The 25,658-nt window shown below is 47.7% G+C and overlaps 1 protein-coding gene across 1 annotated transcript in view; it reads left to right on the top strand.

Annotated features, from left to right (window-relative positions):
* The window catches only part of TMC7 (transmembrane channel like 7), a 47,588-nt gene that overhangs the window by 11,406 nt on the left and 10,524 nt on the right, over nucleotides 1-25,658 (top strand). The window contains exons 2-12 of the mRNA XM_049788112.1: nucleotides 785-899; nucleotides 2,975-3,240; nucleotides 3,729-3,877; nucleotides 5,744-5,911; nucleotides 13,029-13,111; nucleotides 16,703-16,848; nucleotides 18,029-18,176; nucleotides 19,405-19,578; nucleotides 21,129-21,286; nucleotides 23,565-23,682; nucleotides 24,148-24,245. Coding sequence (XP_049644069.1) covers nucleotides 785-899; nucleotides 2,975-3,240; nucleotides 3,729-3,877; nucleotides 5,744-5,911; nucleotides 13,029-13,111; nucleotides 16,703-16,848; nucleotides 18,029-18,176; nucleotides 19,405-19,578; nucleotides 21,129-21,286; nucleotides 23,565-23,682; nucleotides 24,148-24,245 — 1,623 coding nt within the window. The remainder of the gene's footprint in view (nucleotides 1-784; nucleotides 900-2,974; nucleotides 3,241-3,728; nucleotides 3,878-5,743; nucleotides 5,912-13,028; nucleotides 13,112-16,702; nucleotides 16,849-18,028; nucleotides 18,177-19,404; nucleotides 19,579-21,128; nucleotides 21,287-23,564; nucleotides 23,683-24,147; nucleotides 24,246-25,658) is intronic.

Raw genomic sequence — 25,658 nt, 5'->3', positions numbered from 1 at the left:
TGCACTCAGGAATCATTTGTGGCGGTGCTTAGGGGACCATATGAGATGCGGAGATTGAACTCAAGTTGGCATGTGCGGGGCAGATCCCTATCCACTGAACTGTTGCTCCTTTAGCTCTCTATTTTGAATGTGAAAAAATAACCAGGCAGAAAAAAATGAATCCCCAACCCCATTCTTCCTTTGCCATTATTCATTCATTCATTAGCGCATACTTTTGAGTAGGATCCTGTGCCAATGTTAGCTCTGGACTCGAGATCTGACCCACAAAGACCAGTGGGAACGGTTGTCATGCAAAAGGAGTTTATTAGATACCAGGTGGCAATGAACCAGATGGGGTTTGCAAGCACTTTGATAGGGCTGCTGGGGCTTCAAGCTAGAGATAAAACTATAGGTTCTTAGTACGTATTAAGTCAGCCAGATTTAAATTGTTTGGCTAAAGTAGTAGAGGAGGGGCTCAGTTGCCTTCTGGGGTGCTCGCAACTTGGTGTGCAGTTTCATAAGGTTTATTGCCTGCAGGCCTCTTGGTGCTGCTAGTTTATCTAACTGTCCTGGTACATGTTCTTGAAGTTCCTGGAACTGGTTGTTCTGGGCCCAGTCTCTGTCCTCTGCAGTTTCAACCTGTCATGGATCCTTATCTCTGAAGCAATGCTAGGTTACAGGAGCAAAATGTCAGACCCGCAGCTTGTAGATCCTGAACAACAGGGTTAAGCTCCCTTCCTCGCTATCCCTTTGGCCCTCTTGTCTGACATGACTCGCTAGATATCTAGGTCCTATTTCCCTGCAGAGGGTCTGATGGCTCACAAAAGGCAGCAGAGGAGGAGCTTTCCCTAGAGAGTGCCACGGTCTCGTCAACTCTATCTGGGGTCAAGGGCGAGCTGGGGGAGGAGGAGAGGCAACTGGCAAGAACACACACTCACGCAGTTGGGGAAAATGCTGTCAGGCAGCATAGACCGTTTATTAGCAGTCTTACACACCATTTTATAGAGTGCAAGCAGCAGGAGGCAGTATGCAGTCATTTCTTTGAATACCAGATGCTTGCATTAGATATTGATTTATCCATTATACTTGCATATGTGCCAAGAATGTATGGAAGCGAAAACTGACCAAAAAGCAGGCAGGCAGGCAGGTCCTCTGCCGACTGTTACAGGCTTGGCAGCAAGAGTGATAACAGGAAACAGGGTGGGGGATGAGCATACTGGGGGCCCATCTTTGGAAATGTCAGGCTGTTGTTAGAGCCAGATATATGGCTTTTAGTTATAAAGGTTACCCCACATCTCCCTCTCATATTTATAAAACAGAATGAGGTGTAAGGGGTCCTCATATGGCATAGAGAGGAAGGTAAATGGCCTGTTGTGCTTGGGTTTGTGCCAGTCTTAGGTTGTTCCCTTGTCTCTGGAGATGAGAGACTGTGAGTCAGAGATGACCCTTGTCTGCACTGTGGTCCTGATCCCACAGTAGCTGGGAGGCCTTCGTTGCTGCCTACAGGGAAGAGTGGCCCCTCGTCCCTTTTCTTCCCCATCCTTCCCATTGCTTTAGGTCCCTCCAGCACCCAGTCTTGCCTCTTCCTGTTGGCTGAAGCACCTGAGCTGATCACCACTGGGGTGAGGGTGGCTCTGCAAGGCACTGGGTATGTATACATGTGGGGTCCACAAGTGTCCTTGGCCTCCTGGTCTCCCTTCAATAGGACCATTGGCCAGTGAGACGAGTGTTCTGGGCAGGAGCTGAAAGGCAAGGCTCTTGCTCCCCATGCCCACCTCATCCGAGGGTCCAATCCCAACCCAGAGAATCCTCCCTTCAGCATCTTTCCCTCCTCACCTGGCATCCCATAATGATATCCTAGAGCCTGTTAGGAGTGAGTCCTGAGCATCTCTGGGTATAACCCAGCAGGTGGGCCCAAATGCCAGGGCCTTTCACCTTCTGTGCATCTGTCTGTGCTCCTGGAGGTCTCGCAGGCATCTGTGGTCAGGGGTAGATGGTCACTAGGTTTCAGGAAGGGCCACGGGCTCAGACCTCTATGAGGGTAATTGTCTGGGCTGTCAGGCTTTGGAAACGATCCAGTTCTACATCTGCTGTGTTCATGGGTCCAAGAAGATCCCAGGACCACTGCAGAGCAGGACAGAATGGGGTGGAAGGCTGTGACCAGTTCCCCAGTGCCCGGCACTTAGGAAGTGCCGTGGATGTCGCTGATACAGGGGATGTGGCTTTCAGAGCTGTTTTCTGTGTGACACGTGCCCATTGTATCATCATAAGCAGCACAATGGAATAGCAGTGGAGCAAACATTCCTCACTTTCTTTGTCCAAAGCCACATAGGGACTTGTGGACTCTCAGGGACTCAACTACCACATAACTGTCACTGCAGACTGGGCTGCTAAGACAATGATTTCACTCTGAGTGAACTAATTCATTTCTGGTAAAGAAAACCATAAAGATGATCAACTTAGTAAGTCATGGTGTATTTATAAAAACAAACAAAAAAACACCCTTTATTTATTTTTATTTTAGGGACATGCTGGGACATGCTCAAGGGGTTACTCCTGGATCTGCAGTTAGAAATCACTTTTAGTGGGTCAAGGGACCCTATGGGATGTTGAAGATTGAAATTGAGTTGAGTGCTTGCAAGACAAGTGTCCTACTTGCTGTGCTATTGCTCCAGCCCCCCAAAAAAACCTTTATTTAAAATGCAAATGCTTTTGTCCCTGGCCCCAGCCAGAGGAGGGCTACAGGCTTAGTTCTGGTCTCCAAGATCTCCTAATTTTGTTTGGTTCTTCCCAGACTTTGCTTTGTCTTTGCCTTTGTTTTTTGAGGGGTGGGGTGCGGCACACCTGGCAATGCATAAGGGTTACTCCTGGCTCAGCACTTAGGAATCACTCCTCTCTAGACCCAGGGTTCCAGATAGCATGCAGGGGATTGAATCCAGGTTACTATGTGCAAGGCAAGTGCTCTCCCTGCTCTCTTATCACTCTGGCCCTAAAGGATGCTTTTCTGCCTTCATCCCCAGAGAACCTATCCATGGACTCCGGGTCTGTCACTCCCTTTGTGCATTTCCTCCAAGAACTGCCCAGCTACCAGTCGGTTGCACGCAAGAGGACAACTGTCCTCCACCGAGACAAGCCAAGTAGCACTCTGCGGAAGCCAACAAGTTCTCTTAGCTCTCAGCTGGAGAGCGGCTTTGCTGGGAACTGCAGTAACCAGTCTATCCGGAAATATGCGCTGAACATCTCTGAGAAGAGAAGACTAAGGTAACAGCACAACTGGGAAGCCGCTGGATAGGAAAGGCACATCTTGAAAGTCCTGGGAAGCCTTTTCCAAGTTGCTTATAAGAATCCAGACTGTTTGGGGCAGGGGGTTGGCTATGTACCAGGGTGTCCGGCTGTGGCCTCAAATATTGAATGAAGGATGTCTTAGCTTGTAGGAGGTATTTTCTGGATCAACCAAAGTTCTGGATTCAGAATCAGGCTGACTTTGCAACCAGTCCTAGGCTCTTTCCATTCTGTGCCTCTGTGCCCGCCCTTAAGAGTACCTCCCCATTTGGAATCCTCAGGAGAAGGGGAGCAGAACAGCTAGTGTATAAGTCAGGCAGCAATTCCAGCCTGGCTCAGTTTCTCTACCATGCTGCCAGGCCCTGCCCTTTCTGCTCTTGTGGAAGCTGCATGCTCTTCCTCCTTCCTCATGCATCTAAAACCTTTCTACAGTAATCGGCAGTGGCCATCTTTGTCTTTGTGCACAGAGATATTCAGGAGACCCAGCTGAAGTACCTCTCCGAGTGGGACCAGCTGAAGCGCTACAGCAGCAAGTCTTGGAAGCGGTTCCTGGAGAAGGCCCGGGAGGTGACGTCACACCTGGAGCTATGGCGGGAGGACATCCGCAGCATCGAAGGTACTGTGCCTCCACATCCCCATGATGGCTCTTGGGCCTGGGAGTATGTATATGGCGGTGCTTGCTTCACCTCCAGCGGGAATCAGGCATTTTCTGGGCATGCAGAGGGCGAGAAGTCTGCCTGTCAGTATTTGCAGAACTTGGCGGCAGGTAGATAAAATAAAATGACATATTTGGGAGGACGAGGGGACTCCACTAGTGTTTGAGAATCCTGAAGAGTCCCAATGTTGCCCAGGTCAGGCAATGCTGGGGATTTGCAGGACTCCATATGGCAGAACTCAGGAGTCCTGGGAGTACTGAAGACCAAAATTGGGGCCTAGAGCATACTAGGCCTAAACTCCAGCCCTTGGATCTGTCTCTCTGTTTTTTTTTGGGGGGGGGGAGGGGTCATACCCGGCAGCACTCAGGGGTTACTCCTGGCTCTATGCTCAGAAATTGCTACTGGCAGGCTCGGAGGACCATATGGGATGCTGGGAATCGAACCGCCGACCTTCTGCATGCGAGGCAAATGCCTTACCTCCATGCTATTTCTCCTGCTCCGAATCCGTCTCTCTGATCCTCAGTCAGCCAATCCCTTCTGGTTGCTGCTGAGAATCCTTGTGGTTTGTCTCTATTGTAAGCTTCACTCATCATTAGACCCTGAGAGTGAATCTGAGGCTTGTGTCACTGTCTTGGATTTATTTTCACTCTTTTTTTTCCCCCTTTTTGTATTGGGTGCAAGAGCTGGAACACAGAGCCTCAGACATATAAACCCAGTGCTCTGCCTTTGTACTACAAATAGCTCAACTGCATTGTTAAAAAAAATTCTTTTTACTATCCTCACTTACTTATTGTTCTATTCAGAGAATATAAACACAGTTACAAGAGTTTCTTGACTCATTTTAAAGCTTCAGCCACCACCCAGTCACATCTTTTCTTTGAGCATTGGAACCAGGTAATAAAAGTTGTTTTTTTTTCTTTTTGTTTTTTTTTTATTTGTTTGTTTTGTTTTTGGGTCACACCTAGTGATGCTCAGGGGTTACTCCTGGCTATGTGCTCAGAAATCGCTCCTGGCTTGGCGGACCATATGGGACAACGGGGATAGAACCCAGGTCCGTCCTGGGTCAGCCGTGTGCAAAGCAAACACCCTACTGCTGTGCTATCATGCCGGCCAGCCCCTGTTCGTTTGTTTGTTGTTTTTTTTTTTTTTTAAAGCTGCAGCTCAGAGTTACTGTGACACATGTGTTTGTGTTACTCACGTTCTGTCCTACTTCCCTGCATGGTCATTGATGTTGATGTGATGACTATGGTTTGCACACCCTTTTGGCTGGGGTACACCCTGGGATTGCTTCTCAGAAAAACAAAACAGTATTTTTTTTTGGTGGTATTTGGGATCGAACCTGGGATCTTGCACATACAGGACGATGTAGTGCTCTTGCTCTGGATAGTCCAGCGACACCTCTGAGGACTTTATGGAAGTAGGTAGGTGTTGTGTAATTGTTGTAATATTGTTTTTGCCTGTCATCCCACCTGGATCTTCCAGGTGGGGGTGATTAAGGAATGAAATAAAAAGCTTGTTGGGGAGGCATAGGGAGGTCTTTTTGCCAGAACTGACGGCTTGTTCAGTTTGCTTTTTGGAGCTGGCTGCAACTGACAAAAGACTTTCTTTGCTGAACCTTTGGTCCCCTAATCTTTTGCATTTGTTGATTATTCACGTCGGATATTATTATCAAAGTCTCCCCCAAAAGGGGGGACAGAAGAATGGGATTCAATTTATCTTTTTGGGAATCATTCTTTGACTTGGAGACCATCAATAAGGGGTTTGACCTCCCCCCACAGGTAGGGTCAACACTGCCATTGCTGATATGTGCATTTCTCATTTTCTAGGGAAATTCGGCACCGGGATCCAGTCCTACTTCTCCTTCCTACGGTTCCTGGTGTTACTGAACTTGGTGATATTTCTGATCATCTTCTCGTTGGTTTTGCTCCCCATCTTGCTTACTGAATACAAGATTACCAACAGCAGCCTTGTGCACATTCCCTCCAAAGGCGTAGGTGAGTGCAAGGCCTGGCTTGGCCCGAAGAGGGGCAGCTAGCCCGTTCCCTGTACCTCCAGAATGCTGCTTCCTCTTCTCAGCATTTGAGCAATGTAAGGGATCAGTCTGGATGCAACTAGCATTTGCTGCTGAAACAGCTATGCCTGGCCCTTTTTTGTTTGTTTGTTTCTATTTTGCTTATTTGTTTTTGGGTTACACCCAGAAACACTTAGGGGTTACTCCTGGCTCTGCACTCAGGAATCATTCCTGGCAGTGCTTTGGGGACCACATGAGATGCCAGGGATCGAACCTCATTCAAGGCTATGCCCTCCCCACTGTGCTATTGCTCTGACCACTGATCCTGAGCTGTCTCTTGAGTATAAGCACTTTGTTCTGTGTTGTTTTCATGTCTGGAGCCTCTGATGTTGCAGCTGCCCAGTTTGGGGACCATTGGTGTCATGATGTTTGGAGGAAAAGGCTGCAGGTGGCATGTTGACAGGCACAGCAGTGGCTGGCTGAAGATGAGACACACCAGGTCTGTCATGTCTCGTTTGCTGCCCACATTACTGGTTGTCTCCATAGACTCAGGGAGGATCCTGCAGGGCAGATAGTCCTGTCTTTCTGTGGCAAGTTCTGAGCCTATTGTTTAGAGGTACTGAGCAGCATACCCTGGTTGCAGAGTCTTGGGCTGAGAGAACCCCGAGCGGCTCACCCTGGTGAGGTGTGTCAGACAGTCACATCCCCTGACACTGCCCCTGGGTTCAAGGCTTTGGCCTCCAACCCTGCAATGCCCAGGTCTGTCACATAGTCACCATTCATCTGGACCAGACTCTAAGCCAAAGGCCTGGCGAGTATTTGCTTGTGAATTTGCAGCACAGATCCTGTTGGTCTGTATAGGGGAGATAGTCTTCCTGCCACTATCACCTGGGCCAGGCTCCGAATGAGGGGCTGAATGGAATGCAGCTCTGTGAGAGGCACATGCATTGCATTGGTTTGTTGTTTGTTGGTTTGTAGTTGCTTCTTTTTTTCTTTTCATGTTTTTGGCTTTTGTTTGTTGATTTGATTTTTTTTCAGGCCACACCCATTTGATGCTCAGGCTAAGCGCTCAGAAATTGCCCCTGGCTTGAGGGGACCATATGGGATGCCGGGGTATTGAACCGCAGTCCTTCCTTGGCTAGCGCTTGCAAGGCAGACACCTTACCTCTAGCGCCACCTCGTCGGCCCCTTGTTTGTTGATTTGTATGGGTTTCTTTGACCATAACCAATTGTGCTCAGGCCTCTGTCAGTTAAACTATTTGAGCCTTATTATTAGTTTTGTTTGTTTTGGGGTCACACCTGGTGCTGCTCAGGGGTTACTCCTGGCTGTGCACTCACTCAGGTTACTCCTAGTTGTGCACTCCTTGCAGGCTCAGGGGACCCTATGAGATGGCAGATCTCAAACCCAGGTTGGCCTTATGCAAAGCAAGTATCCTTCCAACTGTACTATTGCTCCAGCACATGGAGGTATTGTAGTGAGACATAATTTCTGTTTAATACTGATGTTGACATTACCAGAAACATCATACTGGGAGTGACTTCTGACCACTGTCAATTAAAAGAGACTAGAAAGATAGTACAGGATTTAAGGCACTTACCCTATATGCAGCTGATGCCCAGTCACTCCCCGGTACTGCATGGGATAAATAATAAAGTCAGAAATAATCCACACTCAGAACCACTACTGGGTGTGGTTTAAAACAAAATGAAAAAACAAAACAAGGGGCCGGGCAGTGGCGCTAGAGGTAAGGTGCCTGCCTTGCCTGCGCTAGCCTAGGACGGACCGCGGTTTGATCCCCCGGCGTCCCATATGGTCCCCCAAGCCAGGAGCGAATTCTGAGCGCATAGCCAGGAGTAACCCCTGAGCGTCACCGGGTGTGGCCCCCCCCCAAAAAACAAACAAACAAACAAAAAAACAAAACAAAACAAAAAGAAAACTGAGTTTATTAAAAGAGAAGTCCAGGGCCTGGAGAGATAGCACAGCGGCGTTTGCCTTGCAAGCAGCCGATCCAGGACCAAAGGTGGTTGGTTTGAACCCGGTGTCCCATATGGTCCCCCGTGCCTGCCAGGAGCTATTTCTTTTTTTTTTTGGTTTTTGGGCCACACCCATTTGACGCTCAGGGGTTACTCCTGGCTATGCGCTCAGAAGTCGATCCTGGCTTGGGGGACCTTATGGGACGCCGGGGGATCGAACTGCGGTCCATCCTAGGCTAGCGCAGGCAAGACAGGCACCTTACCTCTAGCGCCACCGCCCGGCCCCGCCAGGAGCTATTTCTGAGCAGACAGCCAGAAGTAACCCCTGACCACCGCCGGGTGTGGCCCAAAAAACCAAAAAAAAAAAAAAAAAAAAAAAGAGAGAAATCCATACTATTTCCTGGGAAATATTTGTGAACCACAACATGAATTCTTTGTTATTTCCTATGGAAATAGAAATGTGCAAATTATTATTTCAGCAGTGCTCATAATTTATTTATTTTATTTTATTTATTTATTTTTTGGGGGTCACACCCGGCTTTGCTCAGGGGTTACTCCTGGCTCTATGTTCAGAAATTGCTCCTGGCAGGCTCAGGGATGCCGGGATTCGAACCGATGACCTTCTGCATGAAAGGCAAACACCTTACCTCCATGCTATCTCTCCGGCCCCTATTTATTTTATTTTTTAATATTTTTATTTTTTTATTTTTTATTTTTTTTCTGGTTTGGGCCACACACATTTGAAGCTCAGGGGTTACTCCTGGTTATGCGCTCAGAAGTCACTCCTGGCTTGGGGACCATATGGGACGCCAGGGGATGGAACCACGGTCCATCCTAGGCTAACGCTGGCAAGGCAGACACCTTACCTCTAGCGCCACCATGCCGGCCCCTAATGCTTTTATTTTTTAAGTGGCAGGTGGAATACAGGGTCCCAGGATTATGTATGCCATTGAAATGATGGAAACTATTTAAAGTTTTTGTTTTTGTTTGTTTGTTTTTGGGCCATACTCGGTGATGTGCAGGGGTTATTCCTGGCTATGCGCTCAGAAATTGCTCCTTGGGGGAGCATATGGGATGCTGGGGGGTGGGGAGGTGGGAGATCGAACAGTGGTCAGTCCTAGGTCAGCCACATGCAAGGCAAACACCCTAGTGGCTAGCCCTACTGCTGCGACACCAGTGCTCAGAATTCAAAGTTGGGCGTGGGTGGGGACAAGATACTTCTCTCTGTGCTTGGCCCAGCCGAGCAACCCAGGAATGGCAACTGTTACTTTCTGGTATTGCTATTTTCTAGGCGAGTTGAATGTGCTTCTGGGTCTCTGTAACTGGGTCTTTTGTGTCCAGTCTCTGCTGCCAGTTCATTTCCTCTATGCTGCAAACCTGGTGAATCTGGGGGAGACCAGCCTTTATTCTGGGGGTGTAACTCTATGGTTGGAGCATTTGCAAATTCAAAAAGATAGTTGTTAAGACCAGAGAGATAATATAGTGAGGAGGATGTTTGCCTTACACATGGCAAACTCGGGTTCGATCCCCAGCATTCCACGTGATCCCCTGAGCCTACCAAGAGTGATATCTGAATGCAGAGACAGGAGTAACCCCTGAGCACTGTAGGGTGTGCCCCCATCGAGCCAAAACAGAAACAAAAAGTTCAATTGACATCTGCTTCCTCATCTTCATTTTCTCTGTCCTCCATGACCCCGGAGCCTTGGTGGTTTTGCTAATAATTACCCAATGAACCTTGTCCATTGGGTGAGGCTCAGAAGATAATTGTCCTTCCTATTGTTGGGCAGGGGTTCGAGAGAAAGAGCGGTTGGAAAGCACAGGCAATGGCACGAGAATGCAAATGCAGAGGCAGGTTTAATTCTTAGCTAGCTAAGAGTACAAGACTTTCACTTAAAAAAAAAAACAAAAAAAAACCAAGACTTTCACTTGACAGCAGACTTTCAGTCAAGGACCCCGAGACGCTATTTTACTCAGGTTATATAGATGTACAGTATCAATCTAGACCCACCCAGTTACTTTCCTATTGGCACCTGCCATATTTTCAAAGAATACATCTCCTATTCCATTGGGTTTGCTTAATGTTAAAATTCAGGCAGCCTGATTCCATGGTAACTGACATTAAAATAAATATCCTCTTTTACCTATCTCTTCCACCCTAAACCCACATGGGACGTCCCGGCCATCTGGTCCCCACCGATGGTCTCCCTGTGCCTCCAACTCTTATCTAAAGGTCACATTTCTATAGGTATACAAACTGACAAAGGGAATACAGAAGCTAATAAGTAGTTTAGCAAAAAGCAGAAACTTTCACAGGAAAAGCAGAATTCTCAAGGTTTCACACTATCTGAATGAAGCCCCTCCTTTGCACCAGGCCTACCCCAGCTTTTTCTTTTTCTTTATTTTTTAAATAAGTTTCATTGAATCACTATGAGATACACGGTGACAAAATTGTTCATGATTGAGTTTCAGTCATAGAGTATTCAACCAGCGGTTGAATGTCTACCAGCGGTGTCCCTGGTTTCCCCTCTTCCACCTGCCTCTATGACAGACATTTTTCCTCTCTCTCTCTTTCTCTCTGTCTCTCTCTCTCTGTCTCTCTCTGTCTCTCTCTGTCTCTCTGTCTCTCTCTCTCTCTCATTTCCTTTATTTTGTTTTAAACACTGGCTTGTTGTTTGCAATATAGTTATTGAAAAGATATTATACATATCGCTTTCCTTCCTTTCAGCACCCAGTTCTTGTCCAGAGTGAACATTTCCAACTCTCATTGTCCTAGTGGTCCTTTCTTTGCCCTGACTGTACTGCTTGCTCTTTGTGTCAAGCATTCTGTCTTCTTGTCCCTCATCTCTATTATCTATGGATAATATTGCATATCATACTATCTTTTTTGTAATCCAAATTAAAATGAGTGAGATCATTCTATGTCTATCCCTTTCCCTCTGACTCATTTTGCTTAGAACACTTTCCATCTCCATCCATGTCTAAGCAAATTTCATGACTTAACTTTTCCATTATGCAGATGTACTACAGCAGGGGTAGGGGTCCTCAAACTTTTTCAACAGGGGCCAGTTTACTGTCCCTCAGACTATTGGAGGGCCAGACTATAGTAAAAACAAAAACTATGAACACATTCCTATGCGCATTGCATATCTTATTTTGAAGTGAAGAAACAAAATGGGAACAAATAAAATATTTAAAATGAAGTAAAATTAAATCAATAAACTTACTAGTATTTCAGTGGGAACTATGGCCTGCTTTTGGCTAATGAGATGTTCAATGTCCAGCTCGGTATTTGTCACTGCTAGTCGTAACAAGGGATGCAAGTGTGCATCAGGTAGTCTAGATCTGGTTGGAGAGTTCAGATGTCTTATTCTGGAAAATGTTTATTCACAGACATACGTGTGCAAAAGGTGATTGCCATTTTGAGTGCATGGTTCCTGAGATTAGGATATGTCTCAGAGGGGAGAGATGCATAGGAATTAGGTTTGAGAGGAAGGGTCGAGAGACATAGAGAAGGAGGGGAGTCAGAGAGTGCAGAACACATTAAACACAAGCACACTGTGGTTCCCTGAGGAGTCGGCTTCTAAACAGGACAGGCAAAGAAGCAAAAACATCTGGTGGTGCAGATCAGCAGGCCGCGTGCTGTACTACAGTTTTTTTATATACCCATCTGTTCTAGGGCACTTAGTCTGTTTCCAGATTCTGACTATTATGACTAGTGCTGAGAAAGACCAAGTAGTCCCAGGCAGATACTGAGGTTGCCCCAGGTCATGCTCCTCCCTTTTGGGGTGAATGCATTCCCTAGAGGCAGCCATGCAGTGGTGTGGTCAAACATGGGCATCCTGAATGTTGAGGCCCTCTCAGAGCCGACTCTGGGGGCAAGGACACTTAATCTGGGTAGCAGGAGACTTTAAAGAGCCCGAGTAGGTGGTGAAACCAGCCTAGCAGGTGCTGTGGCATCACACAGTACCCAGGGGTTGAACTTGGGGCTCTAGAAGATAAAGCAGGTGCTCTACTCTATGGAGCTGCCTCACTGGTCCTCCATGGCGACTTTTTTTTTTTTTTTTTTGGTTTTTGGGCCACACCCGGCAGTGCTCAGGGTTTACTCCTGGCCATCTGCTCAGAAATAGCTCCTGGCAGGCATGGGGGACCATATGGGTCACTGGGATTCGAACCAACCACCTTAGGTCCTGGATTGGCTGCTTGCAAGGCAAACACCGCTGTGCTCTCTCTCCAGGCCCTCCATGGTGACTTTTAGTGCTGCCTGCATGATATGAAAGTGACCAAGGAGGGGCTGGGAAGGTGGTACTAGAGGTAAGGTGTCTGCCTTGCAAGCGCTAGCCAAGGAACGGACCTGGTTCAATCCCCCAGCGTCCCATATGGTCCCCCCAAGCCAGGGGCAATTTCTGAGCACATAGCCAGGAGTAACCCCTGAGCGTCAAACGGGTGTGGCCCAAAAACCAAAAAAAAAAAAAAAAAGAAAGTGACCAAGGCAAGTGTCATGGAGGGTATGGCTGCTTTCAATCAGGCCTGTTCACCTCCTGTTCACTCTGCTCATGTTGGCTGCCAGCCAGAGCAGATCTGTGGCTGCCCTGCTGACCTCTCAGGAGAGATAAGGCAAGTGACTGGCATTACATTCCCTATTCCTGACTCTTCCAATGGGAACATATTGTCTGGTTCACCACCGTCACATGCAGCCATCTGAGTGCCTCCTATAGACGAGAGGCTGGAAGTTCAATCCTTGGCCCTCCCAGCCAGCATGCCAAGTGCCAGAGCCACAGCAGGGAGCAGGTAGGAAATGTTTGTTGAAGAGATGAACAGCCCAGCCAGAAGCTGCTCAAACAGACCGAAAAAAAAAAAAAAAAAAAAAAAAAAGAAAAGAAAAAAAGAAGCTCGTGATCAGAGAGCTATAATTCAGGCTAGACAAAGGAAAAGCCTCCTCTTCAGTTGCTGAAGGAAAATTGGGGAACTATTGAGGTAGGATTTGGCCCGCAGGTAGGAAATCACTGAGATGCAAACATCTTTCCAGATGTGCAAACACTGATGCCAGGACCAGGTGCACACCTATGAGAGGGGGAACCTGAGGAAAGTGGGGACACCCCCCCAGTGTTATCTTTTATCTCTTCCAGATATACATTGCACCGTGTACCCTCTCAGCAGCTCGGGACTTATTTACTTCTACAGTTATGTCATAGACCTGCTCTCGGGCACAGTAAGTATCTCACATGTTTCTGCTATTGCACTACAGTGTTCCAGTGTGGAGCAAGAGGAACATCGGTTCCCTAAGTCCCCACAAGAGCTAAACCCTGTTGGTGGCATGAGGAGCAGGAAGAAAGGTGGGACTTGGTGAAGCAGTGTCCCCACTGGGCCAGGTCCTCCTTGGTTTTGTCTTCTACTGGGTCCTGCTACTTTTGCACAAGTCGACAGCTGAGTGCCACCTCCAAAACCCCATTCAGTGAAAATAAACCTAGAGAGAATTAAAAAATATTTTTTGAGGGGGCATTTGGATTGTATCCAGTGGCACTCAGGGGTTACTCCTGGCTTTATACATAGAAATTGTTCCTGGGGGCCCGGAGAGATAGCACAGCGGCATTTGCCTTGCAAGCAGCCGATCCAGGACCAAAGGTGGTTGGTTCGAATCCGGGTGTCCCATATGGTCCCCGTGCCTGCCAGAAGCTAGTTCTGAGCAGACAGCCAGGAGTAACCCTGAGCACTGCCGGGTGTGGCCCAAAAACCAAAAAAAAAAAAAAAAAAAAAAAGAAATTGTTCCTGGAAGGCTCAGTACCATATGGGATGCCAGGGATTGAACCCGGGTCAGTCCTGGTTGGCCATGTGCAAGGCAAACGCCATATGTGCTGTGCTATCCTCCAGCCCAGAATTTAATTTTTCTGACTGTGACACACCTTAATCTTTGGGGTTCTTAGAGCATTTTGACTTTTTTGGGGGAAAGAGTTTAGAGCATCCACCAGTACCAGGTATTATGACTATCTCTTCATTCAGGGATCACTCTTTTTTCTTTTTTTCCAGGGATCATTCTTTGCAGACTCAGGGGACCCTATAGGATTCTGGGATCAAACCCAGGCCCACAATATGCAAGGCAAACTCCCTACTTACTGTGCTAACTCTCCAGCCCCTCACGATGACTCTATTCCCCCCTAAATTGTATACATACAAGCATGTGCCCAGGCTTAATTCTTTGTGACTTGCTTGATTCTGGATCAGGGAAGTTGTTTAGAGAGGTGGGGAATGTGTCCAGTAAGCTTGAGGCCCCAAGTTGGGTTTCTGGGGAAACCCCTCTTGACCCCAGAAATATGTTTTCATTCTAGTGCTAACACTGTGTGGTTCAGGGGAAAGCCAGGGCCTTGCACCCAATGGTCCAGGCTCTATAGAGTCTCTCAGGACTATAAACAGACAAATTCTGTCCAGACCATCTTGAATCAGACTCTTTTTGGAGTACTTTCAAAAGGACTTTTAAATATTTTTTTTCTTCTGGGCCAGAGCTATAGTACTTTGGGGAAGTTGCTTGCCTTGCATGTGGCTGATCTCAGATTCAATTCCCATCATCCCATATGGTCCCTTGAGCTCCACCTAGAGTGACTCTTGAGTGCAGAGCCATGAATAAGCCCTGAGCACCACCAGATGTAGCCAGAAAACAAAACAAAGCAAAATTACAAAATACTAACCAGTGACAAATAATCAGAAAGTTCTGATGCAGAAGTACCAGGCTAGATAACTCTCAACTTGACTGAATAATGATTTGGAAGTGTTGCATTTTAGCCCAAGTTGTGGCTCTGTGGTTGGGTGTGTGCCTGGGGATGTGAAGCACATGAGCACCGTATCTGGCATACCCTCCCCTCTGGGGTCTGGCCCCTCCAAAAAGGGAAAGAAAAATAATGTCTTTATACACTGTGTTTGAAAAAGCAGCATTTCCATCTGGAACCTCAGATTTCCCAGAACTAACACTGTCTGATGAGGACATATATGTCCACCAGGCAGATAAAAGGGAGCAGGCCACAGAATATTCAAAAGGGAAATGAGAAGTTCAAGGCTGGAGAGATGAGCACACACTAGGCCCTCTGGCAGAGTGGAGAGAAACAGAGAGAATGAGCTTCCTTATGTAGAATATAAAGAAAAGAGGGGCCGGAGCAGTAGTATAGTGGGAAGACATTTGCCTTGCATGCAGCCAACTTGGGTTTGATTCCTGGCTTTGATTTTGATTCCTGGCTTTTGATTTCCTGGGTTTGATTCAATATGGTCCCCAAGCCTGCCAGGACTAATTGCTTTTTTACTTTATTTCTTATGTTTTTGGTTTTTGGGCCAGACCCCATGATACTCAGGGGTTACTCCTGGCTATGAGCTCAGAAATCGCTCCTGGCTTGGGGAACCATATGGGACACGGTGGGGGGGGGGGGGATTGAACCGCTGTTCGTCCTAGGTTAACTCTTGCAAGGCAAACACCCTACCACTTGTGCCACCACTCCGGCCCCCAGGATTAATTTCTAAATGCAGAGATAAGAGTAATTTTACCCTGAATGCTGCTGGGTGTAGCCCCAAAACAAAAACATAGGAATACAGTCGGCTAGATAACATGGAGGTAGCGCGTTTGCCTTGTATGCAGAAGGTCGCTGGTTCGAATCCCGGCATCCCCCCCCCCCCTCCAGCCTGCCAGGAGTGATTTCAAGCATAGAGCCAGGAGTAACCCCTGAGCGTTGCCGGCTGTGACCCAAAAACCAAAAACAACAACAACAAAAAGAACCTTGCTCGTGGCCAATTCAAGAGATACATCGTTGATGAGTATCTGTTGCTTTTTCTTCTCTTTCTTTCTCTTCCTTTCTTTCTTCCTTTCTTTCTTTCTTTCTTTCTTTCTTTCTTTCTTTCTTTCTTTCTTTCTTTCTTTCTTTCTTTCTTTCTTCTTTCTTTCTTTCTTTCTTTCTTTCTTTCTTTCTTCTTCTTCCTTCCTTCCTTCCTTCCTTCCTTCCTTCCTTCCTTCCTTCCTTCCTTCCTTCCTTCCTTCCTTCCTTCTTTCCTTCCTTCCTTCCTCCCTCCCTCCCTCCCTCCCGCCCGCCCTCCCTCCCTTCTTTCTTTTTTTTTTTTTTTTTTTTGTGGTTTTTGGGTCACACCTGGCAGTGCTCAGGGGTTATTCCTGGCTCCAGGCTCAGAAATTGCTCCTGGCAGGCACGGGGGACCGTGTGGGACTCGGGATTTGAACCGATGACCTCCTACATGAAAGGCAAACACCTTACCTCCATGCTATCTCTCAGGCCCCTTCTGTTGCTTTTTCATGCCTGATTTTAACTAAAGCAGCCTCTGGGTATGGGAGGCTACTTTAGTTTGTTTTTTTAATTTGGTATGAGTGGGAGGAGGAGGCATACCTGGCTCTTCCCAGTCTGACTCCTGACTCTTCTCAAAAACACCCTAGTGATGTTCTGGGGAAATCAAACCTAGATCAGCTGTGTACAAGGCAAGTGACCTCTAGTGTTCTATTACCTTGACCACTCTGCATATTTATTACTATTATTATGAGTATGGGTCCTTTGAGGGGTCCTCATTCTTTGGAGGAAGTATTTATTTAGTGTTCATAAGTTTGGGGATTCACCCTTGGTCAGTAACTAAATGGAGGAACCTACATTCGAAGGGGGGCCTGGATAATGTTCAGGTCTTAGCTGCACTTTGTCTATCAAATATCACTCCAGGAATCTCTGGAGGTTCTGGGGACTTAGGGGTGATCCCTAAGTGATGACCAAGTGATGCTGGGGTGTGAGTTCCCTTCGGTGACCATGCTGACCTCTCATCCCTGCCACAGGGTTTCCTGGAGGAGACAAGCCTCTTTTATGGCCATTACACCATCGATGCGGTGAGATTCCAGAACTTCACCTACAATCTGCCTCTGGCTTACTTGTTAAGCTCAGTTGCTTACCTGGCCTTGAGTCTTCTCTGGATAGTGAAAAGGTATTCAAATGTGCATCTGTTTGTATTTTCTCCATGGCAAGAGTCTGAGGGAGTGCCAGGGTGTTGGGGGATACAGCCTCAGAGGTGGGCAGATTCCAGGATAGGGTGTGGCTCCACAGACCTGGAAGTAATGGAGGCAGGATTAAGAGCCCGAGTCACCTAGTTACTGTTGACTTTGCTTATTAGTGTTGTCCCCCCAGCCTGGCTTTGGACCCTGCTGCAGGATTGCTGGGTCTGAGTGGCAGAAACCAGCTCTCATTGGGTAGGGTGGAAGGTACTCCCTTTGCACATGGCCAGCCTCAGTTTGGTCCCTGGTACTGCCTATGGTCCCTGGAACACCATTGAGTGACAGGAGTAGCTCAAGAGCATTGCCAGATGCCCAAATAAAATCTAGCTTTGGCTCTGGGATCAGGGAGTGAAGGAAATAAGAGACAAACTGGAAGGGGGAACCAGTTTAGGATGGGGCTAATGGGATGACACAGAAGGATTTGGGAACTGAACCTGATGGATGGGGTGAGGCTGATGAATGGTCCATAAGAGAGTCATGTGAACTGTATGTGCAAAGACCCTGAGGCAGGAATGTGTGTGTGTGTGTGTGTGTGTGTGTGTGTGTGTGTGTGTGTGTATTTATAGAAAGGAGATCCAGCTGAGAATATGTGTGTGTGTGTGTGTGTGTGTGTGTGTGTATTTATAGAAAGGAGATCCAGCTTATAGAAAGGAGATCCAGCTGAGTGCCTTCCTGGGGACCAAGATGATGCAATACAGTATCCCTGGGCTGTATCAAGGAGTTGGACTTTCTGGAAGTTGGAGAGTCCAGGCTGACAACACTTGTCCCTAGCTCAAATTTCTATCTCCTGAGCATCACCCAGAGACCTAGTTAGAATAGGCCAAAATGTAACCCTGTTCATGGTAGCCACACATGACATTTATTTTTCTGGTGGGGGTGTATGCCTAGTGATGCTCAGGGGTTACTCCTGTCTCTGTACTCAGGAATCACTTCTGGTGGTGCTCAGGGGACCCTATAGGATGCCAGAGATCGAACTTGGGTCGACAGTGTACAAGGCCAACACCCAACCCACTGTCCTGTCACTCTGGCCCCATGACTTGTTTCTTCAAGCCAGACCCTATGCAGGGGCTGTATGGTGTGAGGATTCCTCAAAGGAGCGTGTTTTGGGGTCAGGTCGGTGGAAGGATTCAAAATCAATCTGATCCGGAGCGAAGAGTATTTTCAAAGTTACTGCAACAAGATCTTCGCTGGCTGGGATTTCTGCATCTCTAACCGCAGTGTGGCCGAGCTGAAGCACAGCAGCCTGCGTTATGAGTTGCGGGTGAGTGAGCGAGTGATCGCAGCTGGTGCTGCTGCTGCTGCTTCTGTTCCTTCTCTGGGGCTGGGCTGGGCTGGAGCTGGCCCCTGGAGACGAGGAAGGCCCTGCCTAGTATCCCTTGGAACCTGGGAGCTCGTGGAATTGGTAGATGGAGTTGGTCTGGTTGGGGAGGGTCCCCTGTGCTGTGTCTTTCCTTTTTATCCACCATCCGTCCTTATGACTTCTCTCTTGGGGCAGGAATGAGAACAAGTGAGAACAGAGAAGCTGTGATGAGCAGGGGGTGGGGGTTGAAGAGAATCTACAGAGAAGTTTGTTCCATGATTCAGGAGAAAGGGGAGCATGAGAGCAGAGACCGGATACAGTCAAGTGGAAGGAGTTAAATGGAGAGTCCTGGTTTAGGGGCCAGATTGAAAGCACAGTGGAGAAGGCACTTGTCTTCTGTGCAGTTGCATGGGTTTGGTCCCTAACATCCCTAACATCCACTGAGCCTTCCAGGAATATTATTCTGAGCACAGAGCCAGGAATAACCTCTGAGCACCGCTGGGGGTGACCCAAAAACAAACAAACAAAAAGTGCTGGTTTATAGAAATTATACATGCTACCTTTAAATAATGTTATGGGGCCAGAGAAAGAGAATGCCTTGCATGTGGCTGACCCTGATTCAGTCCTGGGCATAGCATTGTCCCTTGATCACTGCCAAGAGTGATCAACCCTCCACCCCTGGCCCCAAGCACAGAGCTGAGCACTGTCAAGTGTGACCTTAGATCCCTTCTCACCTAAATAGTAACCACACAGAGAGGTTTGATTTTGGTGTTCATTTACTATAAATCTAATTGTGGCCTTAAGTGAGAGGTTCTGCCCTGGCTGAACCCTTCAATAAACCGCAAAGCAACTTGGACCTGATCTGGGAAGATATTTGAGGGGCATGTCTATTTGAAGATAGTCTTTTTTTTTTTTTTGGTTTTTCGGCCACACCTGTTTGATGCTCAGGGGTTACTCCTGGCTAAGCGTTCAGAAATTGCCCCTGGCTTTGGGGGGGCCATATGGGATGCTGGGGGATCGAACCTCAGTCCTTCCTTGGCTAGCACTTGCAAAGCAGACACCTTACCTCTAGAGCCACCTCGCCAGCCCCTGAAGATAGTCTTAAGATGAGAGGGAAGGGTGCAGTGAATCCTGAGCCTTGAAATTTTCTCTCCCCTGCCAATGCCAAATGCTGTCTTCTGATGCCCAGGCCGATCTGGAGGAAGAACGAATCCGACAGAAGATTGCAGAGAGGACCTCGGAAGAGAAAATCCGGATTTATACCCTGAGGTTCATCCTGAATGGTGTGGTGCTGGCTGTGCTTGGGGCTTGCTTCTATGCCATCTATTGTGCCACCATATTCTCGCAGGAGCATATGAGTAAAGTGAGTCTGGCCAGCAGGCTGAGGGTGCTGAGGTGGCCTTGCACACAGTGGACACTGGTTTGATCCATGGCACCAAGGAGGGTCATCCCTGGGGCCCACCAGGAGTGATCCCTGAGCACAGAGCCAGGAGTAAGTCCTGAACACAGCGTAGTGTGGCCCCAAAACTATTAAAAAACAAAAGGCAGGGGCTGGAGCACTAGCACAGCAGTAAGGCGTTTGCCTTGCATGTGACCAACCCTGGACGAACTTGGTTTGATTCCCAGCATCCTATATGGTCCCCCGAGCCAGTCAAGAGTGATTTCTGAGTGCAGAGCCAGGAGTAACCCCTGAGTGTTGCCGGTGTGGCCCCAAAACCAAAAACCAAAGAAACAAAAAGGCAAAGAAAAGTATTAAGTCATCATGAAAGTCCATTTAATGCTTCCTCATGCTAAGTGCAGAGCAATTCTCCACTGTGGATCCATTAATTGTCCTTTCTCAGGGGCTCAGTGGGAATAAGAGCTGAGAATTGGGAGATGGTTTCCACTTGTATGTTTTGGGTTCCTTTAGTTTTTCACCATATCTAGAAGTGTTTAAGAGCTACTCCTGGCTCCATGATTAGGGGGGAATCACACACAGTGGTGTGTGTGGGGGTCATGTAATGCTCAGGATCAAATCTAGGGTTCCAGCAAAGCACATGTTCTAGCCCATTGGGTTATCTCCTGGCCCCAATTTCCTATTTATTTGTTTGTTTATTTGTTTGTTTATTTATTTATTTATTTATTTATTTATTTATTTATTTATGTGTTTGGGGTCATATCCGGCAGTGCTCAGGGGTTCCTCCTGGCTCTGCATTCAGAAATCACTCCTGGCTCAGGGGACCATATGGGATGTTGAACCTGGGGGTTGAACCCGCATCTGTCTTGGGTCTGCCATGTTTAAGGCAAACTTCCTACCACTGTGCTACCACTCCAGTCCCCTCAATTTCTATTTTTTGTTTGTTTGTTTTTGTTTTTGGGTCACACTCAGCAGTGCTCAGAAATTACGCCTGGCTCTATGCTCAGAAATCACTCTTGGCTGGCTCATGGGACCACATGGGAATTCAAACCACTGCCCTTCTGCATGCAAGGCAAACACCCTATATCCATGCTATCTCTCTGGCCCCTCAATTTCCATTTTAATTGGAATAAAAAAAAACACCCAAAAGAGTGGGAGGCTTACTGGGTTTTATATAGCATTATAATCCAGGATTGACTATCAGGACCTCTAATCCACAGTATCTCGATCTAGGATATCAAATGTTGGGATCTAATCCATAATACCTGATCTAGGATCGAGTGTCAGGATCTAATCCATGTTATTCCAGCCCATGATCCAGTGCTGAGATCTTATTCACAATATCTTAATTCACAATCTAGGGCCATTTTATTTTACTATCTGGGCCCTCCCTACCTTCTCTTTGGCCCTCAATAGCTCAGTTTTGTTTGCTGACATCAAATTGTGGTATCAAGCTCGGATTAGTAATAACCTGGTGCCCCTTTTTCCCACTTCACCCCATTTTGATCGATTTCTAGGAAATTGACAAGATGGTTTTTGGGGAGAACCTCTTGATCCTCTATCTGCCTTCAATAGTTATCACATTGGCCAATTTCATCACCCCCATGATCTTTGCCAAGATCATCCACTATGAGGATTACTCTCCTGGCTTCGAGATCAAGCTCACCATCTTGAGGTAAGGAATGGAGGGAGTGGTGTACCGAGCCAAACACCCTACCCAGAGCAGACACTGCCTTCTTTGACACATGGGGGACATCTTCCTGCTGAGCCAGAATCTTCCTTGACCCTCCTCTGGCCCTAGGAATGAATGAATCTGCAGGTTTTCACTCAGATCCCTTCACTCACTGTGGGTTGTGACTGTACCATTAACACCCCGTCCCCCCCAAAAAAGTGACCCCATTCTCCTCACATGAGACACTTGGGAAAGCAGTTTATGTGCTTGTTGGGAACTTCTACTTACTAGAAGTGTGAATACCCCCCAAATATGGCCTGTGTGTTCCGTTGTCTTTATCATTGTTTTAATCACCCTATTCTAAATACTCTATTTCCTGAAAACAGATCATTACAGGGCTGGAGAGATAGAATAGGGGGTTAGATGCTGGCTCTGCATCCCTGCCAACCTGGATTTGAATCCTTGGCACTGCACAGTGTCTCCCAACCCTAGAAAGGGGTGACTCCTGAGCAAAGTGCCAAGAATTTCCCCTGAGCTACATTGGGTATACCCCAAGCAAATAGACAAACAAACAAATAAAAACAAAAAGTCCCAGATGGTTAGAAAGCAAGGTTCAAGGAGTCCACCCAAGTGAGTTGAAGGATCAGGTGTGAACTGGAATTTGGGTTGATTTTATTCATTCTGGCTTTGGGACCACCCCTGGCAGTGGTCTAAGACCATGTGATACTGGAATTCAAACTTGGGGTCTACCCATGCAGAGCTTGAACTCCAGCCCTATGGGCCATTTCCCTGGCCCCAGGAGTAAGTGATTTTTTGGGGGGGGAGGGGCACACCCAACGGTGCTCAGGGATTTCTCCTGGCTCTGCACTTAGACATCGCTCCTGACAAGCTTGGGAGACCATATGGGATGCCAGGAATTGAACGTGGGTCAATCCTGGGTCGGCCATGTGCAAGGCAAATGCTCTACCACTGTGCAATTGTCACTCTAGCCCATTAATTATTTTCGTTTCTTAAATTTTACTGATTTCTCTTGGTTAGGGGCCACCACACCCAGTAGTGCTCAGTGGTGGTGGTTGTTCCCAGTCATGCTTTGGGTTTTACAGTACTGGAATTGAACTTGGGCATGCTGTGACCCAAGTATAGACTACACCACACTGAACTCACACTCTCTCCAGCCCTTTTTCAAGTAATGAAAGTCTTGTTTGCCTCTTTTTTTTGTTTGATTTTTTTTGTCTTATACCCGGCAGTGCTCGGGTTACTCCTGGCTCTCTGCTCAGAAATCACTCCTGGAAGGCACAGGGGACCATCTAGGATGCTGGGATTCGAACCGCCATCTGTCCTGGATTGGCTGCATGCAAGGCAAATGCACTACTGCTGTGCTATCTCTCAGACCCCAATGTTTGCCTCTTTAAGAAAACACCAACTTGGGGCTGGAACAATAACATTGTGGGGAGGTTGTTTGACTTGCTTACAGCCAACTTGGGTTCAATCCCCAGCATCCGATAGAGTCCCCCAAGCCTGCCAGGGGTAATTTCTGAGTACTGAACCAAGAGTAACTCCTGAGCACCACTGGTGTGGCCCTCCATAAAAAAGAAAAAGAAAAAAGATAAACCTGAGACTGGAGCAATAGCACAGTTGGGAGGGCACTTGCCTTGCATACAGCTGACCATGGTTTGATTCCCAGCATCCCATATGGTCCCTGAGCACTGACAGGAGTGATTCTTGAGTACAGAGTCAGTAGTAAAACCTGAGCATCGTCAGATGTGGTCAACAGAGAAGAAAAAATTGGGCATTTTCGCACAGAACAATGGTTTCCTGACCTACTGTATATCATCATAATAATCATTTTATTATTTCACTTGGGAATGGGGGGAGGGTAGGATTATGCTACGAATTTGATTCAGTAGCACTTTATGTTCCTTTTTTTTCCTGCCATTTAAAGAGAAGTAAGAAAATGCTACCCACCATAACTTGCTTACTCCTGGCTTCATGCTCACAGGGGACCATCTGTGGTGCTGGAGATAAAACCTGGTATGCAAGGTTTTTGTTCAAGGTATTCCTGCCCACTAGACTATATTTCCAGCCCTTTCTAAAGGTTTCTGTCTGTGACATTGAGTACTCTCAGTTTTGCTCCACTGCCAGCTCTGTCATTTCTAGAATGTTCCATCATTCCGCCACAGAAATGGTGTCCAGTGGTGGGTTTGCTCATGTACTGGCACCTTCCCTCTATGAAGCCAGGGGTAGGTCTCTGTCCCTCCCAGCCTCTCCTGCTTCCCCATAGGTGTGTGTTTATGCGCCTGGCCACCATCTGTGTGCTGGTATTCACGCTGGGCTCCAAGATCACATCCTGCGGCCATGACTCATGCGAACTCTGCGGATACAACCAGAAGCTCTACCCGGTGAGGCTGCAGCTAGGGCTTTGAGGCTCCTGAGCCATGCACAGTGGTACTTGGGGGGAACATCTGGCTTAGTGTTCCCTTCCCTGCTGGCACTTCTGGGGGAACTAGGTGATGCTGGGGATCAGATCTGGAACTTCAAGCTCTCTACCAGTCCCTGGGGGGCTGGGGCGTTACTACCTACAGAGGGTCCTAGGCTGCTGAGCCATCCAGGGGGTCTCGGGACACAGGGAAGAGTCTCAGAGCTTGGTGCTTTCCACTGAGTTGGGCCTCATTCATCTTCTCTTTCTCACTCTTGCTTGCTCTTTCTCACTCTCTCTGGCTCTATCTCTATGTCTGTTTCTGTTTCATCTTACTCTCTGTGTTTTTCTCTCACTCTGTCTCTCTTTGTGTTTATCTCTCCTTTTTCTGTCTCTCTGTGTCTGTTCTGTTGCTGTGTCTCTCTTTGTGTCGCTCTGTCACTTGTAGTGCTGGGAGACCCAGGTCGGACAGGAGATGTACAAACTGATGATCTTTGACCTCATCATCATCTTGGCCGTGACCCTCTTTGTGGATTTTCCGAGGAAGTAAGTGGAAGGGGGTGCCCCTTGGACCCAACCCTGTCCTCAGTTCTCCATCCCTCCTCTCCACATGGAGCTCCCAACTCAAGAGCTCCTAGTAAAGTGCTGTAGGATCCTCTGATCCGTGCACCCCACTTACCCTCCCCCCGTGGGGGGCCTGCATCCATCAAGTGCCATGAAGCAGTGGGGAGCAGAGGTGTCACACTCCCTGTGAGGGTTCACTAGGGCCACTTCCTACTGGCACAGCCAGTGGAGACCCTGTTTCCCACTCTGGTTCAGGCCTTGGCATCAGCTCTTGCTCCTGCCTTTAGGTCACGTGGCCCAGAGCAGGTGGTTGCAGTTTGACCTTTGTTATTACCTGGGATATAGAGCAGTCAGGGGACCTCTCAAAGTTCCCTAGTGAGAAGGATAAAAGAGACTAACGTGGTCAAAATACTGGGAGAACCTGGGCCCAGAACTCAATGGCTAAACATGAGTTCCCACTGTCCAGATCATCATCACTACTGCCACTGGATTGAGAAGTGCTTTCTTTTATTTTGGGGGGACTCAACAAGCAGTGCCTGATTGCTGCCCCTGGTGTGGTGTTTGGAGCCCAGGGCTCTCATGTGCCACTTCTGCACCCCAGGCTTCTGAACCCTCAGCTTCTGATTATTGTTTAGTCTCGGCATCTCTCTGAGCCTCCATGGTCTGTAAAACCCTTAATAAATATTAGAGGCCAGAGTGATAGTACATTAGGCACTTGCTTTGCCTTCAAGCTGACCTAGGTTCCACCCTGACACCCTATGTAGTCAGTCCCCTGAGCACAGAACCAGGAGTAAGTCCTGAGCACTGCCAGGTGTGCCTCCCCACCAAAAGTTAAAAATTTAAAAAGAAACATTACAAGGGCCAGAGAGAAAGTATAGTGTGTAGAGCACTGAATTGCATGATCCTGGCCTGGACTTGGTTCCTGGCACCCCATATGGTCCCCAAAATACCAGAAGTGATTTCTGGTTTTTATTTGGGGGGGGGGTTGGGTCATACCCAGCAGCACTCAGGGGTTACTCCTGACTCTACACTCAGAAATTGCCACTGGCAGGCTCGGGGGACATTATGGGATGCTGGGATTCCAACCACCACACCTTACCGCTGTGCTATCTTGGCCCCCAGAAGTGATTTCTTTTTTTTTTTTTTTTTTTTTTTAGTTTTTGGGCCACACCTGGCGATGCTCAGGGGTTACTCCTGGCTGTCTGCTCAGAAATAGCTCCTGGCAGGCACAGGGGACCATATGGGACACCGGGATTCGAACCAACCACCTTTGGTCCTGGATCACTGCTTGCAAGGCAAACGCCGCTGTGCTATCTCTCCGGGCCCAGAAGTGATTTCTAAGCACAGAGTCAGGAATAAGCCCTAAGCACTGTCAATTATGTCCCGTTCACCTCC

This window comes from Suncus etruscus, chromosome 15 (assembly GCF_024139225.1).
Source record: "Suncus etruscus isolate mSunEtr1 chromosome 15, mSunEtr1.pri.cur, whole genome shotgun sequence".
Classification (NCBI taxonomy): domain Eukaryota; kingdom Metazoa; phylum Chordata; class Mammalia; order Eulipotyphla; family Soricidae; genus Suncus; species Suncus etruscus.
Note: the sequence above shows the minus strand (reverse complement) of the source record. Positions and strands in the feature narration are given on the sequence as shown.